Source organism: Sesamum indicum, linkage group LG7, assembly GCF_000512975.1.
Source record: "Sesamum indicum cultivar Zhongzhi No. 13 linkage group LG7, S_indicum_v1.0, whole genome shotgun sequence".
Lineage (NCBI taxonomy): Eukaryota > Viridiplantae > Streptophyta > Magnoliopsida > Lamiales > Pedaliaceae > Sesamum > Sesamum indicum.
In genome coordinates, this window is record NC_026151.1 from 3,864,312 (window position 1) to 3,881,527 (window position 17,216).

Here is a 17,216-nt window from a genome sequence, read left to right on the forward strand (position 1 = left end):
TCACACCAGAATCCAGCATGATAACGGCTACTACGCAGGTCATTTTGGTACTTCACCAGCAACCCACCAAAAGAAACGTACTAATAATTGAATTCACCAACGTCAAAAATCTAACAAAATGTATCCCAATTCCCTGGTCTACCCCTCCATTTTCAACAAAGGACAACAGTGTCCTTGCACGGCAAGCTCCAGACATAATTCATTCATACAGAATCCACTCAGTACTATTATTTATTCGTCGTAATTGACGATAAACGCTGGATTTCTACACTCCCCACGTTCTTGTTCCTCTCCACCGACGCTTTTTGCCTCCTTTCTTCTCCAATTAAGCAGGTTGAAGCAAGAAAACAGAGCTCAGCCATGGCGGGTTTACTGTACTCTTCATGGTTTCTCTCTCTTTTGCTCTTCTGTTTCGCTTCACTCGCCCGTAAGTTGTCGAGAATCGTACTGGTAAAGAAACAAGGTAGCAGTTTTGCTGAGTGGAAATGGGTTTTTGAATCTTGTCTGTTTTTTGTTTCTTACCAGGTTCGCAGTCGTTTATTGGAGTGAATTACGGCCAGGTAGCCGACAATCTGCCGCCGCCGGCGGAGACGGTGAAGCTCCTGCAGTCCACTGCAATCGAGAAGGTTCGGTTGTACGGGTCGGACCCGGGGATCATTAAGGCATTCGCGAACACCGGGATTGGGATAATGATCGGAGCATCCAACGGAGACATCCCGGGTATGGCTTCGGATCCCAACTTTGCGAAGAACTGGATCAACGCTTATGTGGTTCCGTTCTACCCCGCCAGCAACATCATTCTCATCAACGTCGGCAACGAGGTGATGTCGTACAACGACCGGAATCTGATGACGCAGCTGCTGCCGGCGATGCAGAATCTCCAGAATGCCCTTGATTCCGCCGATTTGGGCGGGAAAATCAAGGTTTCAACTGTCCATTCCATGGCCGTGTTGCGGCAGTCTGATCCTCCCTCGTCCGGGAGCTTTGATCCTAGTATTGGGGATCTGTTGAAGGGATTGTTGGAGTTCAATAATGCGACGGGCTCGCCTTTTGCGATTAACCCTTACCCGTATTTCGCGTACCGGAGCGATCCCAGGCCCGAGACTCTGGCCTTCTGCTTGTTCCAGCCTAACTCGGGCCGAGTTGATTCGGGCTCCAAGATTAAGTATACTAACATGTTTGATGCTCAGGTTAGTTTAAATAAGTCTTTTCTTGATCAATCTTTATATATCGATAATTACACTTATGGGGTGATTCGCGTGCAGTTGCAGTAGAGTGACGAATTACGTAGCAAATGCAGTAAATATATAGCTGAACTTGATAAAATTTGGTTCAAGGCTAAGATTTTCCCTTACGTAAGTATGTTATTGTCTTAAATCTGAAGCATTGGCTGTTGAAATGATAGCTTAAATGGTTTACTCTTTAACATGAAGAACAGTTTTATGATTAGCCTTAGGAATTTGTTTTGGTCGAATTGCGAACTTGTGCAGAAAATACGGAAAGGAGAACTTCTTGCAGGCACTAAATCTGTTTTGATGTTATTGCTCCGTGAAGAAAGATTAATGTAACAGTACTCTTGTGGTGTATGATTAGTGTGTGTGTGTGTGTGTGTGTATTTTAAATTTTTTATGCAATCCTCCAATTTTTTCCTTCACTTGGAGTATAATCGAGTGACGAATCTACTGGTGCAGGTGGATGCTATTAGATCTGCATTAGATGCAATGGGATTCAAGGGTGTCGAGATTGTGGTTGCTGAGACGGGGTGGCCTTACAAGGGAGACAACGATGAGGTCGGCCCCAGCATCGAGAACGCCAAGGCTTACAATGGGAATTTGATTGCACATCTGAGGTCGATGGTGGGAACTCCCTTGATGCCGGGAAAATCTGTTGATACTTATCTTTTCGCACTGTATGATGAGGACCAGAAGCCGGGACCGACTTCTGAGAGATCGTTCGGGCTCTTTAAGCCTGATCTAACCATGGTTTATGATGTTGGACTGTCTAAGACTGGCAACCAGGTTAGATTAAGTTATTTTAAGTCCATTATATTGATTCAATAGCTAATGTAAGTAGTTTTCAGTTAACATACGGTATCTGTTTTATGCATTTACTATGTCTATACGAACTTGACGTTGTTGGTTGCCACTAGAACACTTCGTCAACACCAAAAGCATCAGTGAAACCGGCCCCAAAGTCCAAGAAGGACGCTTGGTGTGTGCCAAAGGCAGGTGTGTCAGACGCCCAACTACAAGAGAATTTGGATTACGCTTGCGGCCAAGGCATCGACTGTAGCGCAATCCAACCAGGAGGAGCTTGTTTCGAGCCAATGACTGTAGCTTCTCACGCGACTTATGCTATGAATCTCCTGTATCAAACATCCGGCAAGAATCCATGGGACTGCGACTTCTCGCAGACGGCCACCCTAACGTCCACAAATCCCAGTAAGTTGTTCGTCAATCATCGCCTTCGGTTGATATCAGTTCTTGTGAACTTCAAGGTCTGAGTGGCTTTGTTTAAACTTTGTTGTGTAGGTTATGATAAGTGCAGTTATCCTGGTGGAAGCAGCTGAGTATGGAGAATGGTTGGGCTATAAGGTTTTGCTGTTCTTGTTCTTCACAAGTGGGTTGAAGTATATACTTTTGTCGGAATGAGTGATGATGAGGGATCACTCAAAAGAGAGAATATGTAAAAGGTAGAGATGTGTGGACTATGGAGAAGGAATCCCATCATTCCCACTCATCCTCCTTAGCTTTATGTAAAGGGATTTTGCTTCTTCACCTCATGTACTTTGTATTCTATGTAAAGTCTTTGCACTCCAAATTTTTAGTTATTTCTCACTTGATGTAATGTCATCATAATTTTCAGTTAGGACAACTATATTTAGCCAAAGACGTAATTTTAGTCCTGTAATTTTTCGGTTGATTGGATTTGCAATTTTTTTAATTTAGTATTGTAATTTTAAAATTTTGGCAGCTTTAGTCTTTTTTTTCCGTCCAATTTGATAAAAGAAACAATGCATGTGATTTGTATATATTTAAATTGTAATTTTAGTTCTATAACTTAAGAAGGCTTGACATTTTTAGTTTTGCACTAAAATAAAAATAATATTAGTAATAAAATAAAAATGATAATATCGAAATTTTTATTAAATGTGTATACATATATATATATATATATCAAAATTATAATGATTATTTATGTTGTCATAATATAATTTTTAAAGTGACAATATTTTTCTGGAAGATATCATTATTAATAATTAGTAACGTATTAAAAATAATAACAATCATAATATAGTGATGACATATATAAATCATCGTATATATTTCTATCCCTGGCTTTCGCTATACGTAATTCATTAATTATTTACAGTGATAACTTACGACTTATGCATGAAGAACACTTGAATCGTGGAGATTGCACCATGTGTCCCAAATCCAAAGGCCTAATTTGTTGGGCAGAGTTGAGTCAACCCGCGTAAAAATTACATAGATCATATGTAGACTGGGCTTCACTGGGCCTTTCCTAGGCCCAAATGCTAGAGTCAACCTATATCACCTTCTTACATTACTAATATACAAAATCAAGATCGTGTTGAGAAATTATTGAATTATTTTTTTTTTTATAGCAATTGACAGAGATTTTACTCATAATAAAAACAAAGAAGAGAGTGATATTTAAATAAACTAAGAATTACAATAACAAGAACAAGATAAGAATCCGTTGTCGTCCAGCGGTTAGGATATCTGGCTTTCACCCAGGAGACCCGGGTTCGATTCCCGGCAACGGAACTTTTTTTTCCTCCGTTGATTCTTTTCATCCTAATCCCTGCCGTGGGCTTTAAAGCAATCCACCGGCCAAAAAGCCTCGAGAAGCACCTGATCCGCATCGCACACAGAAGATACCCGGGTCCATTGCGTCACGTGACCTCTCAATTTCTCCTTTTCTTTTCGTCAAGCTCGGCACGTGCGTTCCTAATTTACTTTCAGGGGGGAAAATAAAAACAAAAGAAAAAAGAGTTTAATACTCTCTTACACTATAAATCCGCTGTTCTCGTTCTGTGGAGAGAGTACACTGTTTTCCGCTCGCAGCTAATCTCGCTACAGATTACCACCTTCGAGGTATGCTCCTCCTGCTTTTTCTCTCTTTTGCATCCGCTTGTTTTTGAGAGTCTTCTGGATCAACATCGCCGATGAATATTTGATTTTGGATCGAGCTGAGTCTCTGAGAGTATTTTGGAAATATTTGAATAGATTGATAGTGATCAGGTATTGATGGTGGAAGTATTGTATTTATGATTTTGAGTGACCTACTTTTATTTGTGTTAGATTCTGGAACGTTACTGTAAGGAGTATTGGATGAAGAGAGTTAAAGGAAACATTTAAATATACGGAGACCTGAAAAGGATTGTGGTTGGACTAGTTGTCCAATTTTGTGTAAATTATTGCTTACATTTATTTTTTTATTGTTTTTTGGTGTTGTACGAGTGGTGTTTGATTTACTGGTGGTTAATATTAGAAATTGGGATTTGAACTGTGGGAATTGTGTTGGAATTCGGTAGATGGCATCGTCTGCTCTGATCTGCGAAACTGAGCCATGGAAGGATTTGAAGGTAAGTTCTTGTTTTAATGTTTTTGGCATTTTCCGGAGAGTCTTTAGGTGGTGCGTCCTGATGTAGCTCTTTGCATGCATTTCCAGGTCCATGTAGATGACATTAAGAAGACTCATTTGCGTGAATTGATGTGTGACACTAAGCGCTGCCAGTCCATGATGGTGTAAGATATTTGACATGAAACTGTTTATATTATTTTTACGTATTCATGTTTGCAAGTGCAGAATGACGCATGGGGTAATTTGTGCATAATGGTGTTGGTTTCTGGATATTTTTATGATTAACAGTGAGTTCGATGGGATATTGTTGGATTATTCGAGGCAATGTGCCACTCTTGATACCTTGAATAAGCTCAAAAATTTAGCAGAGGTGGGTTAGAAGTGAACATCCTCCGTTTTGGTGGAGGCCTACAGCATGTAATCTGATTTATGGTACCTTTTCTGATGATGCAGGCAGCACATCTGAAAGAAAAGATTAACCGGATGTTCAATGGAGAGCGCGTAAGTTGATGACTGCTTGCTGAACTTATTAATGCATAATCTTACTCAGATGTTTGTCTGGATAGTTATAGCATTATATAGCTGAATAGCAAGTGACATCTTGTTTTGAGAAACACCTTATGTACTTAAACTTGCATATTGTTAGATACCAATTAGTCTCAATGTTTTGTGAAAATGAAACCTCTAAATTTGCTCAGATGGACAAGGAAGAATATTTATTTAAATCACTCTTTCCTTTCTTTATCTGGTAAATGACTTGAATATAATCCAAGCAGGCAACAAATGTTTGTTTTACATTTAGTAATCTTAGAAGATTTTAGCATTTTGTTGATACCATTAAAAGCATTTCATTGAAAGCTTTATCTGGTAAATGACTTGAATATAATCCAAGCAGGCAACAAATGTTTGTTTTACATTTAGTAATCTTAGAAGATTTTAGCATTTTGTTGATACCATTAAAAGCATTTCATTGAAAGGACATGCCCTTGTCTGAATAAAACACAAAAAGGAAATCATTTACGTTGTGTTTACTTAAAATTAGGAATTTCAAATCCCTAATAACAAATCATATGGCTTTGTTTGGATAATTCCATATAAAAAAAAAATTCAAATCCTTCTATTCTCATCTTGAACTATGTTTGACAAATATGGATGGATTTTAAGTTCTTTTGAATGGAGCCATTCGAACTGCTGCTCCTAAATCCTTTTCTCAAATCTAAATGTTTCCATCCAAATGTAGCATCAGATCCCTGGTGACAGAGTTCTCACAGTGGTTATCCATATCATTCAATGTAATCTCGTATATTGTTCTGTTGTATTTTTTAGGTCCAAGCTCATTTGAATATATATAAAAAATGAGCACTGATTTTGAGCCTTTCCATTTGTACTTAAACTCTCAACTCTTGTAAAGTAAGCATGCAAAATCATCTGATACTCGACACTGGTCATGCTATCCTTATTCTTTTGATGTTGTTGCATTGTCAGATAAACAGCACAGAGAACAGATCTGTCCTTCATGTAGCACTTCGTGCTCCAAGGGATTCAGTCATAAATAGTGATGGGAAGAATGTGGTCCCAGATGTTTGGCAAGTTCTTGATAAGATCAAGGATTTCTCTGAGAGGGTCCGCAGTGGTGCCTGGGTAATTCTTATCGCCAAATATGTAGCTTGTTTTTATTCATGGTGTCATTCTCTTTTATTAACTCATTTTTAGATGTTGACAGGTAGGAGCCACTGGGAAAGCGTTGAAAGATGTCATTGCAATTGGAATTGGAGGCAGTTTCCTAGGTCCTCTTTTTGTCCATACAGCACTGCAAACAGGTTGTTATAGTGCTATAGAAATATTTTCTCTTGTATATTGGCATTTTGCTCTTTGATTATTACCCAGGTCTCTCAAACAACTGTGTCTGCAATATTCACATTGGTTATGCATCACATAATGTTGATACTTGACAACTTGCAGACAATGAAGCTGCTGAATTTGCAAAAGGTCGCCAGTTGCGTTTGTAAGTCTAATCGTATTGCTTGATTATTGGATCAACATTGTTATATGCCTTCTTTTCCCTAAAGGATTGAGCTTTCTTTAACTAGCAAAGTCCAGCTCCTGATTTTAGAGTTCATCGAGATTCATCTAGGACAGCTTCAAGCCATTACAAAAGCGCCCAAAACTAATAGCCGTTTAGAGAGTATTTCACACGTATGTCCTCATATTCTTGAGAGATTAAATGTAAAATGAACTGCACCAGGGGTTTAGGTATGAGGGAGGAGCGGTGGTTTCCGGAATCATTGACAATGGTTGTCTGCACTTGTCATCATATGCTGATCTTTCTATTTTCCAAATCTGATATTATTTGTTTCTTTCCTTGCTTATATGCTTCTCTCTGTTTCTTTCTGTCCTCTTTTTGAGGTTGATCAGATGGGTGTCAACTAAGCCTGGATTAGTCATGCATAATGGAGAAGTCTTTCATAATATAACTTCGCCTTTATTCTTTCGTTTGTGTATTTTGTATTAGATGGTCTTATAGTGTTCAGCTTAATTATTCAAGATCCAATGAGACTTGTCTATAAACTTTTTCGTTTCTAAGCATCATTCATTCATCCCTCATATTTACTGAAGTATGCATCAATTACAATTTCTTGAATTTGGAGCTCAATTCTAATCTTTTTTCATTCTTGTGTTTGTTTTTCTGCATGAAGCCTTGCAAATGTTGACCCAATTGATGTTGCAAGAAACATTGCAGGGTTGAATCCTGAAACCACTTTAGGTATTTCTGCTATATCCATCATATAATTCAATTAGTAAAGTTTAAAGGCCATGTTCGAGAAGGAAGACCAAAAACTAATGCTCCTTCGTTATTGTTTTGATGCAGTTGTTGTGGTATCAAAAACTTTCACAACAGCTGAGACCATGCTGAACGCCCGGACTTTGAGAGAGTGGATCTCGGCTGCCTTGGGGTAAGAACATTTCAAAATTAATATTCACTGGTCTCAGTTTAGACAAAGTTTTTTCACTAACTAGATTAAGAAGTTTAACCTGTTGCACTATGTGAAGTAGAAAAGTATGCATATATTGGGTAATAGCTTTTATCACTTTTTGTATTTAAAAGTATGCATTTTGATGATCTACACCTCCCAAGAATGCTAAGGTTCCTCTGGATGGGTGAAATGAAATAAGCAAAAAATGTGTGGCAAGTCCACTGTCCATTTATTTTGGACGACATGATGTCTGTGAAGTATATGCAATACTGGATCTTCCATGCAGTCTGCAAATTTAAGACGATCAGTTGTACAGAAGCAAGCTCAAGTACTATGCAACTATCCCCAGTCCCTATTTTCACAGCATGTAAGTGTGACTGTGTGAGTCCTGCATTTAGGTATTGATTTGGAGTATTCTATAGAACAAGAGATGGATGGAAACATCAAGGAGAAGTCTCTCTCATGTTAACATTTTATGAAAAGGGAAAAGGTTTGAAAAACCCTGGTATATGATGTACCTTGGGGTTTTTTGTGGATTCTTTGTTTAAAACTCATTCAATTATCTGAGATCTAATGTATGATGGTATTTCACTACAGTAGTTTGTCTTAACATCATTGTGTGAATGCTATTTTCAGTGTCGGTGTATTTACATTTTCCTTTTATCTTTCTGTTCGTCTTATCTATATTTTCACCCTAAATTTTCAGGCCTCAAGCAGTGGCAAAGCACATGGTTGCTGTCAGCACTAACCTCACGGTGAATTACCTTCTTCCATTTTTCTTCTCACCTTTCAGTAATTACCCGTTGCATGCAACCGACATTTGTTCCCTTGCACTTGTTTATTTAATGAGATTTTCATGATTCGTTTTACTGCTCTGTTGTCCACAGAGCACGTAATTTTGTCAGTACTGATCCAATGTTCATAGGAACATCTTGTTAGGAAGATTTGTTCTCATTGACACAGTATATTAGCTTTTTGTTTGGAGTAGGCCTCCATGGCTCTTACTTTGTGCCATATATAGTTACTAGTCAATTATGTTTTAGCACATACCTATAAGCCATGTCTATTCTTACCGTGGTGGAAACTGGTTATAGACTTGTAATTGTGAAATCAGTTTGTATAACAAGCCCCAAAGGCCTTTAGGACTTTGTAGGTGTTAGTGATTGGACTTGCCCTTGTTTCTTACTGCAGCTTGTGGAAAAGTTTGGCATTGATCCAAATAATGCTTTTGCATTCTGGGATTGGGTAGGAGGACGCTATAGCGGTAAGTATGTCAAGTCCTTTGGTTAATTCTTGATTTGTTGACTTATATGACTCCTGATTGGTCTCTAAAACTCTGGTTGCAGTTTGCAGTGCTGTTGGAGTATTGCCACTTTCTCTGCAATATGGTTTTGCAGTTGTTGAAAAGTACATTGAACATGCCACACTCTTTTATTTAAAGCACTCGTTCATATTGGCATATGCATATGATATGCAAACCTGTTTGAAGCTGACTTAGAAATCGTTTAGTGCATTGTTTATGTATTAAATTTCATTTGCTAAATGGCACAATCATGTTGAAGGGAAAGCATTCCTAAAACAGGAAACTCTATACTTTAAATGAGTAAGATTAACCCTAAGATAAATTGAAAAAATTTAAACTTACCAGCTAGAGTACATTTATCTTTTTTCAAATTCACTTTACGAATATGCTAAAAACATGTCTATGTGAGTTTGGCATCCTTTGTGTACCTTTGGAAGCTAATGATAATATGATCAATATACCTTTGACCTTCTGCACCTTTATTAATTGCTTTTGAAATATTTAGATTTCTCATTTCAGCTTGTTGATCTTGGATATCGTGTTCCAATTTTCTGCCTGACACACTATTGTTTTTGCTTTTTGGGTGAAGGTTCCTAAGGGGAGCTTCAAGTATCGATCAGCATTTCCATTCAGCGCCTTTTGAGAAAAATTTACCTGTATGCGCCCTTCCGAGACTGCTTAGTCTTGATTTTTCACTATGCTAATTCTTGCATATGCGGTATCAGACTTATTTCAGTTATATAGTAATCTAATGGCTAATGGATCTGAATTGATCAAGTTGATAGAGTATGATCTATATTATTTTCATCTCTATATATCAGAAAAGAACTAAGAAAATTAGCATGTCTTTTTTCCTGTGCTTTATGGTTTTTCTGAGTACCCAATCGTTCCTTATATCATGATTCAGTTTTACCTGTTAAAGGATCCTCCTAATAGTCCATCCCTGATTTCTTCTTCTTAGATAACTTATTTATCTGTGTTTTGAAAATTCTTCCTTCAGGTGCTATTAGGCCTGTTGAGTGTTTGGAATGTTTCATTCCTTGGATATCCAGCTAGAGTAAGTATATCAGCTGCCGAATTCACTCTGAATATCCCACATTTAACGTTTATTGACTGAGGCATAAGAATGAGCTTTTCCTTATTTTCAGGCAATTTTACCTTATTCTCAAGCACTGGAAAAATTTGCACCACATATTCAGCAGGCATGTCTCCAAGACTCTGCTTTTAGTAATTGATACTGCTTGCATGTTGGCTGGCTTTTGTTGGGATAAAGCTGATGTGCTTTGGAAAATTGTTCGTTCAGGTTAGCATGGAGAGTAATGGGAAAGGGGTTTCAATTGATGGCGTGCCTCTTCCATATGAGACTGGTGAAATTGACTTTGGTGAACCAGGAACAAATGGACAACACAGCTTTTACCAATTAATTCACCAGGTAACATTTTGTTTTATACCAGAGTGACCATTTCATACTAACTTCAACTTGCCTGGAAAAGGTGTTGGGCCCTAGAATCTTGTTTGTAAGTTGCACTTCCTGGTTATACCTGAAAGGAAGGCAGAAAAACAGGAAAAACATATCTTGGACTTTGATTTTGTGAATTGTAAAGCGAGCTTGTCTAATGTTTGTGATTATAAATGGACTTTATGGAGCATGACAAAGCAAAAAACTGCTTTGTCACAGATAATATTAAATTGTGAGCATTTTAAGTTCTAAAAAAGCATGAACTGATTAGCTGAAATGGATTAGAACTCTTAATGTTGTCCTGATACCAAACATATGAAACCATGTTACACGTTAATGTTGGAACTTGGAAGAGAAGGGTATCCCATACCCAAGAATACATGACTGCAAACTTTCATTTTGTCATTTTGTCCATAATGTTTTTAAGTAGTTTCAGTATGTGGTTGTGAAATAGTTTCAATAGTTTTTATATTTTAGTCTAAAGTTTTGTTGTTGACCTGATGTTCTATATGGAAGTGACTAGTTTTTCTTCAGATGCATAAAGTTATGAGATGTATTTCAATATATCTCACTTGGTCCTTGTTATTATTAACATATGTGCTGCATTTTTTTTACTATATAATCCAGCTTAACAATAGCTCCACTGTATGCTAATGAAAATATATAGAAGTTTATCTCATGGATGTGATTTTGTATTTGCTAAACCTCTGATTGCATTATCATCCTGCTGGTGGATTTCCAGGGTCGTGTTATTCCATGTGATTTTATTGGTGTGGTAAAGAGTCAGCAGCCTGTTTACCTGAAAGGTGCTCACTTTTTTCCGTTTCTCTCTCTTGGGGATAATAAGACATCTGATGTTCACGCAATATGGGGGACAAATACAGCAGTGTAACATTCAGCCACTTGCTTTTACAGGTGAATTAGTAAGCAACCATGATGAGCTCATGTCAAACTTCTTTGCCCAGCCAGATGCACTTGCCTATGGGAAGGTAAGGAATATTTCTTTTAATGGTATTATTCCCCTAATCTATTCACTGTTGATTGTGGTTCACAGTCTTATACATATGTGTTTTGGTATGAAATTGAGCCATATATCTTTGATACTCTTTAACTCATGTTTTCTTCCATCCTCCAATGTATCCTTTTGTCAGTTACTTCCTTTTTTACACAGTAGGCGCTGCATAATCTATCACTGGGACTTCTGAATATCATGATCTTAATTATGCCTAATTTTCCTCCAGACTCCAGAACAGTTGTTAAAAGAGAATATTCCTGAACATCTTATTACTCACAAGGTAATTTACTTGCAGTTTACAATTTATAGGATGTACCTTCTGCTGAAGTTTGATATATGACCTCATACTATGTCCCGTTCTGCAGACTTTCTCTGGCAATCGTCCATCTCTTAGCATTCTACTTCCTTCACTGAATGCTTACAATGTCGGACAGGTGAACAATTTTGTTATCTATGTCATTCTAGCTTAAAAACTTCTTGACCCTATGTTAGTCATGTTGTTTATGTTCAGTGCTTAATATTGATTTTTTAACCAGATTAAGTTTTCTTTTCCTCATAGTTTTTCCTTATGTTCGACTATGTTTTTGTTTACAATGCAAACACTGAAGAGTTCTTATTGCAAGATGAAATTATATCTGTTGGCAACCCTAATCTTGCAAATGCCTGCTGTATATGCAGTTACTGGCGATTTACGAACACAGGGTTGCCGTTGAAGGATTTGTATGGGGTATCAATTCTTTTGACCAATGGGGGGTAGAATTGGGAAAGGTATAAATTATTCTGTTATAAATTCAGTATATCTTTGACATATATGTGATATGTGATAAATCTGTTTGGTTCTTCTGATCCTTACCGTGTTCACATCACAAAATCAGTCACTGGCTACTCAAGTCAGAAAGCAACTCCATGCATCCCGTAAGAAAGGTGAAGCAGTGGAAGGGTTCAATTTCAGTACTACCACAGTCTTAAAAAGATATCTAGAGGTATGGAATGGCTTCTAAACCAAGCTTCCTGTTTCCTTTATTGAGTTTTTAGACAAAACAATGTGCAGAAGTTATGCCCAGAAAAGCACCATGTGCACCTGTAATTTTCCTTGCTTCTCTGAAAGAACATTCCAATATACCTGCTAATATATGTCCACACAAGTTAAACTACAGAAATAGGGAAAAAAATTGGTGCCCTTTGTTTGGGAAGTAAGAGTGTGAGAGCATAAGAGTGAATCCAGAAAATCGGCTTGTGATATAATTCAGCACATACAGTATATTTACTAGTATAACCACATTCCTGATAACAAAATGTTGTAAACTTGGCATCTGATAGAAGATATAACCATTCATCAATCACTTCCCTCCAGAAGTTCACTTCTAATTCGAGCAAATTTGTATGTTTGGACTTACCATCATGTTCCATGGACGGCCGTGATTTGTGAGCTATCTGGCTGCAATATTTTGTCAATTTCACAATGTTAAAGCTGTTCTGAATGTCCTCGTTGGTGTTTTGGACAGGCAAGCGCAGACGTTCCTAAGGAGGATTGCACAATTTTGCCAAAGATGTAATCCTCGACTCCACCAGAGAAATTGTCAGGCACACAACTTGGTTTGCATGGATGATTGCGTAACTAATTTGCTCGTGGCTGTCGTTGTACAACTTTATGGCCAAATTTTCTTTTTCATGACCATTGTTCTTCAAAGTCATCTCATTTATGTTCAAGTCGGTTCCTGTCATTTGCTCTGATATGACCTCCTCCCAGAATTCCCCCTACTATTAACTTGTATTTATGAACATAATGTTCATAACAATCATACTCACGGCAGCAATAATACTTACAAGTTTGAGGGGAATGCGTATATTTCTATTTATTTTTGCTTTTTTTGATTTTTCTTGGACTTCATTTTTCAAACGGTCAACTATGTAGTTGTTTAAACAAGCGTTACGCCTAATTGTCAACCATCGTCCAGCCTACAAGAAATAAACATGTGGTGATAGATTGCAGTGGCAGTCACGTTCAAGAAGTCAAACCCAAATGCTTTTGCAGATGTTGTAACAAGAAAAAGATTTGTCAAATTATTTAGTCTAAGCAAGTCCGAAGGATACTTTATCTGTATTCTTTGGCTGAAAAGCAAGTTTCAATAATCTGTTTGGGGTGCATATTATGAAGAATTTGGATCACATAGGAGCATGTGTTAAATTTTGAAGTATTTCTCCCACTCTTGTTTCCAAACAATTTTGTTATTTTCTGAAGTATGGTCTTCTTGATACTGTAAGTAATACAATTTTGGTGATATTGCAAAATAATTTAATAGAGCAAATGAGGTCCATCTTAATTGACGATATTGAGGCTTCATGTCATCGACATATGCTTCATGTCATTGATATATGAGATGTTAATCTATTTTAATAGTAGTAGTTGTTATACTTTAATAATAATTATTAATTATATATAATTATTTGATATTGATGATTAATATATAATTATTATAGTTGTCGATAATTGTTGGATATCGATATTTGACATTAATGATTATAATCGATTTGTGCAAAATAATTATGAATACGTGTGGACATAATAGACCTATTACATTCAATACGTTGGATGATGGATAATTGTACCAATTGCTCCATTCCCTTCCCCCATTGACTTGCACCAAACACGTCCTTAAAAAACTTGACTCAGTTGATACAAGCTTTGCTTGTTAAATCAGCCTAACCATATCATTGATAGCTTAACAAGGGAGCAAGTCTCTCTCTGCTGTTGCTTCCTTTCATATCTCTTTGATCCTATAAACAGATCCTCTTCCAATGACAACAGAACACCACCCCATAGCAATGGTCTCTTCAGTAGCTGATTTACCTCCCCCTCTCTCCTTCGTCTGCATAATCGCCGTCCTCATTGTATACGTCATATGCTGCTACATGGTCATGGATTTCCTAAGTCAAGATGAAGAAGACCTCACACCTTTTGATCAAGATTCACCACAAACACCTGATCACACCTCGTACTCCCATTTCTCCGTTGAGGAGCTACAAGAGATCACTTGTTTGTACCACGGAGCAAGGGCAAGCTGCTCCGTCTGTGCCATCTGCCTGGAGAATCTACAGCAGGCCGAGGTCTGCAGAGTCCTGCCGGCTTGTCGCCATGAGTTTCATGCGCAGTGCATCGACCCTTGGCTGTCCAAGAGGCTCAACTGCCCCATTTGTCGGGCACCGTGTAGGTTTAGGCAAAGTTTTCGTCGTTGAATGGATGGATGCTGGTTTCTGGTAGGATTGATTCACTGAGGTGTAAATGAATTGGTTTGTATAGAGATTGTTTCTTGAATAGCAACCTGTGATGATTGGAATAGGCTCAACCTGGAAGGTGTTGTCAATTTTCTTCTGGAACAACAATAAATGCTATCCTCAGTTTTCTTAGAGCTAAAAACTAGAGGGCCAAAAACATTAATTACTCCAGCACCTTAGGAAACGAGGATGAAACCAAATGTTGGGTAAGGGCCTTCTTCACATTAAATGCCCTTTATCATATATATATTTTATGATTCTCCTGTTTAACAGTTTAAATTTTTAAAAAGATAGTCGTGCAATGTAAATCCTTTCAATTGCTGTCCAAGAAGAAAGAACCGAGTAGAACAGCCCCTGCTACTATACAACATTCTAATCCCTCCAATGTGGAGGAGTTGGAAGAGAGGTGGACTGTTGGAATCCAAATACCCCGGGGATTTGGATTCTTCAAGTTTATCTAGGAGAAGGATCACAAAGATTTCCTAAGATTCTCATCATGGATATCTTTTTGGTTGATGATTCTTGTTAGACATAAATTTATCAATTCTTTTATACACAAGTGTGTGTCTCGAAATTTTATTTCAAATCAATGTATCAATTTATATTTCATCATAAACATGCATGTTAACTATATAAAGAGAAAAATGCAACGATGTTAACATAATTCTATATATATATATATTATATTTATTCTCTTATAAGTATAAAATAATATATATACATGTTAAATAAAGAGTACAATTAAAAATTTATGTAACTTTTTTATTAACATTATTATTTTTCATCTAAATCCTAACAAAAATTGATCGGATGTAAACAAAAAAAATTTCAAAGGGACTATCAGTATTTTTGAAAAAAATATAATTCACATTTTCAGATAGAATATAAGTGTAATTAACCCATATATATATATAAGGCAAAAAATTATAGTGTATATGCAGAATGTGTATAAAAATTCCCATTAAATATATCAATAATACAAAGTATAACAAGCAAATGAAGTTATCAAAGGAATTGGACAAACAAAAAGATGGTTGTTTTTATCTATATAAATCATTAGCCGTTAGATGGCACATAATAATATGGCGTGTCAATTAAATGATGCACAATTTATGTGAATAGGTAATCAGAACAAATTTTCAATCAAGAGGATAAGTAAATAAGCCCATAACTTGGGAGGAGTGCCTCCATGGCCCATGCATGAGCAATATAGAAACCCAATCTTCCATGGGAATAAATAACAGGAACAATGTTTGCTGATTGCTTGCACTAATCTAATTATAAGCAGCGCATCAAGGGGCTGGCACCATACCCACTATCTGTTCGACAAAATTACTGAATTGAAGAACGACTAAGAACCAAAACCTCTCCCCCAAACTGCCACACCCCTTCCCACACTCAAACACTAAGATCTCAACTATACAAACATTAGGAATGAAACTACCAAGAAAAAGTACCAACCCGAAGACCCAAAAATTCAAACGCCGGTGGACCCGAATCCTCCAAACCCTCTGTGAGTTGAATCAAGATCATCAACCTCAGTCACTTCAGGCGTCACAATTTTCTCAATGATCAGTTGGGCAATCCTATCACCAGCCTTCACTTCAAAATCCACATCCGAATGATTGAATAGAATCACCCCAACTGGGCCTCTGTAATCAGCATCGATCACCCCTGCCCCCACATCGATCGTGTGCTTCCAAGCTAAACCCGACCGCGGCGCTACCAAAATCAAGAAAAATAAATTAAACCCAATAATTGATTCAGGAGATTGAACATAAAAATCCACGAGGAAGACCTAAAAAGCAGTCGAAAATTACCAACGCGAGCATAAGTTCCTTCGGGGATAGCGATGCTCAGATCCGTGGGTATCAGGGCTTTGCCTCTGGCGGGCACTTTAGTCTCCGCCGCACTACAAAATCGGATCAAATAACTACAATAAACAAACAGCACGTGCAATCTTTCCGTTGCATATTATGGCGTAAGCAAGTATACCTGGAAAGATCGTAGCCTGCGGAAAGAGGAGAACCCCTCAAAGGCAAAATTGCCTTCTCCGAAAGCTTTTTGACCCGTAAAAATGGAGGAATTTCACAAGGCTTGTTTTCACAATCGACACTTTGCGTAAGGTTCGCAATTTTGGCGGATGGCCCTTTGATTTCCGGGCTGTGGTCTTGGTTATCAGCCGCTTGAGCCATTTTCGGTGCAAGAAAACAGATGTCGCAAGATGGCTTTGAACGAACTCGCAACGGCTTAGGGTTTCGGAGGTGAGAAAGAATTGCACGGGTGATTAAAAATACGCGGAATTGATGAAGAAAATGGCGCCAATTTGTTCCCGCCATTTCTCAAGGTGTGTCATCCAACTCAATTTCAGATGAGTTAATTACGTTCGCACCCCATATTTTTGCCTTAATTATTAATACTTAATATAAAATTAGGAATGACAACGGGATGAGTACGAAAAAATACTATATACAAAATCAAATCAAGGAATATAACATTAAAAATTTGATCATCAAGGAATTATAATTATCTATAATATTATACATTATTTTATAGTTCTATTCATATAAATGTTAA

General features: G+C 37.4%; 4 protein-coding genes and 1 non-coding gene across 6 annotated transcripts; 4 read left to right on the plus strand and 1 right to left on the minus strand.

Moving 5' to 3' along the window:
- LOC105166150 (glucan endo-1,3-beta-glucosidase 7) lies at positions 221 to 2,943 on the plus strand. The gene is made up of 5 exons (XM_011085392.2): positions 221 to 427; positions 526 to 1,190; positions 1,692 to 2,018; positions 2,150 to 2,441; positions 2,532 to 2,943. Exons 1-5 carry the CDS (start codon positions 361 to 363, stop codon positions 2,567 to 2,569), a joined length of 1,389 nt encoding a protein of 462 aa, XP_011083694.1. The 5' UTR covers positions 221 to 360; the 3' UTR covers positions 2,570 to 2,943.
- On the plus strand, positions 3,720 to 3,791 carry TRNAE-UUC. Its single transcript has one exon. It is a non-coding gene; the product is annotated as a tRNA-Glu (tRNA).
- LOC105166151 (glucose-6-phosphate isomerase, cytosolic) lies at positions 3,996 to 13,204 on the plus strand. 2 transcript variants are annotated; one of them, XM_011085393.2, is made up of 24 exons: positions 3,996 to 4,121; positions 4,562 to 4,612; positions 4,699 to 4,775; positions 4,900 to 4,981; positions 5,065 to 5,112; positions 6,097 to 6,252; positions 6,335 to 6,431; positions 6,574 to 6,616; positions 7,308 to 7,375; positions 7,481 to 7,565; positions 8,293 to 8,341; positions 8,778 to 8,850; positions 8,933 to 8,993; positions 9,479 to 9,545; positions 9,890 to 9,946; positions 10,038 to 10,091; positions 10,193 to 10,321; positions 11,091 to 11,154; positions 11,264 to 11,337; positions 11,590 to 11,643; positions 11,729 to 11,797; positions 12,042 to 12,131; positions 12,239 to 12,346; positions 12,869 to 13,204. In XM_011085393.2, exons 2-24 carry the CDS (start codon positions 4,562 to 4,564, stop codon positions 12,917 to 12,919), a joined length of 1,707 nt encoding a protein of 568 aa, XP_011083695.1. In that variant the 5' UTR covers positions 3,996 to 4,121; the 3' UTR covers positions 12,920 to 13,204. The 2 variants fall into 2 exon arrangements, with proteins under 2 accessions (XP_011083695.1, XP_011083696.1); XM_011085394.2 differs by having other exon boundaries at positions 4,013 to 4,121; positions 4,519 to 4,612.
- LOC105166295 (E3 ubiquitin-protein ligase RING1-like) lies at positions 14,190 to 14,600 on the plus strand. Its single transcript, XM_011085603.1, has one exon. The coding sequence runs from the start codon at positions 14,190 to 14,192 to the stop codon at positions 14,598 to 14,600; it is 411 nt and encodes a 136-aa protein (XP_011083905.1).
- LOC105166152 (deoxyuridine 5'-triphosphate nucleotidohydrolase) lies at positions 15,776 to 16,938 on the minus strand. The gene is made up of 3 exons (XM_011085395.2): positions 16,635 to 16,938; positions 16,460 to 16,551; positions 15,776 to 16,361 (listed from the first exon to the last, which is right to left on the minus strand). Exons 1-3 carry the CDS (start codon positions 16,832 to 16,834, stop codon positions 16,117 to 16,119), a joined length of 537 nt encoding a protein of 178 aa, XP_011083697.2. The 5' UTR covers positions 16,835 to 16,938; the 3' UTR covers positions 15,776 to 16,116.

Coding starts and splice junctions, on each gene's coding strand:
- LOC105166152 (XM_011085395.2), bottom strand. CDS start 16,834: ATGGCTCAAGCGGCTGATAACCAAGACCACAGCCCGGAAATCAAAGGG. Junction 16,552..16,634: donor GCAGGCTACGATCTTTCCAG/GTATACTTGCTT, acceptor CCGATTTTGTAG/TGCGGCGGAGACTAAAGTGC. Junction 16,362..16,459: donor AGGAACTTATGCTCGCGTTG/GTAATTTTCGAC, acceptor TGATTTTGGTAG/CGCCGCGGTCGGGTTTAGCT.
- LOC105166150 (XM_011085392.2), top strand. CDS start 361: ATGGCGGGTTTACTGTACTCTTCATGGTTTCTCTCTCTTTTGCTCTTC. Junction 1,191..1,691: donor CTAACATGTTTGATGCTCAG/GTTAGTTTAAAT, acceptor CTACTGGTGCAG/GTGGATGCTATTAGATCTGC. Junction 2,019..2,149: donor TGTCTAAGACTGGCAACCAG/GTTAGATTAAGT, acceptor GGTTGCCACTAG/AACACTTCGTCAACACCAAA.
- LOC105166151 (XM_011085393.2), top strand. CDS start 4,562: ATGGCATCGTCTGCTCTGATCTGCGAAACTGAGCCATGGAAGGATTTG. Junction 6,617..7,307: donor AAAGGTCGCCAGTTGCGTTT/GTAAGTCTAATC, acceptor TTCTGCATGAAG/CCTTGCAAATGTTGACCCAA. Junction 11,155..11,263: donor GCAGCCTGTTTACCTGAAAG/GTGCTCACTTTT, acceptor TTGCTTTTACAG/GTGAATTAGTAAGCAACCAT.
- LOC105166295 (XM_011085603.1), top strand. CDS start 14,190: ATGGTCTCTTCAGTAGCTGATTTACCTCCCCCTCTCTCCTTCGTCTGC.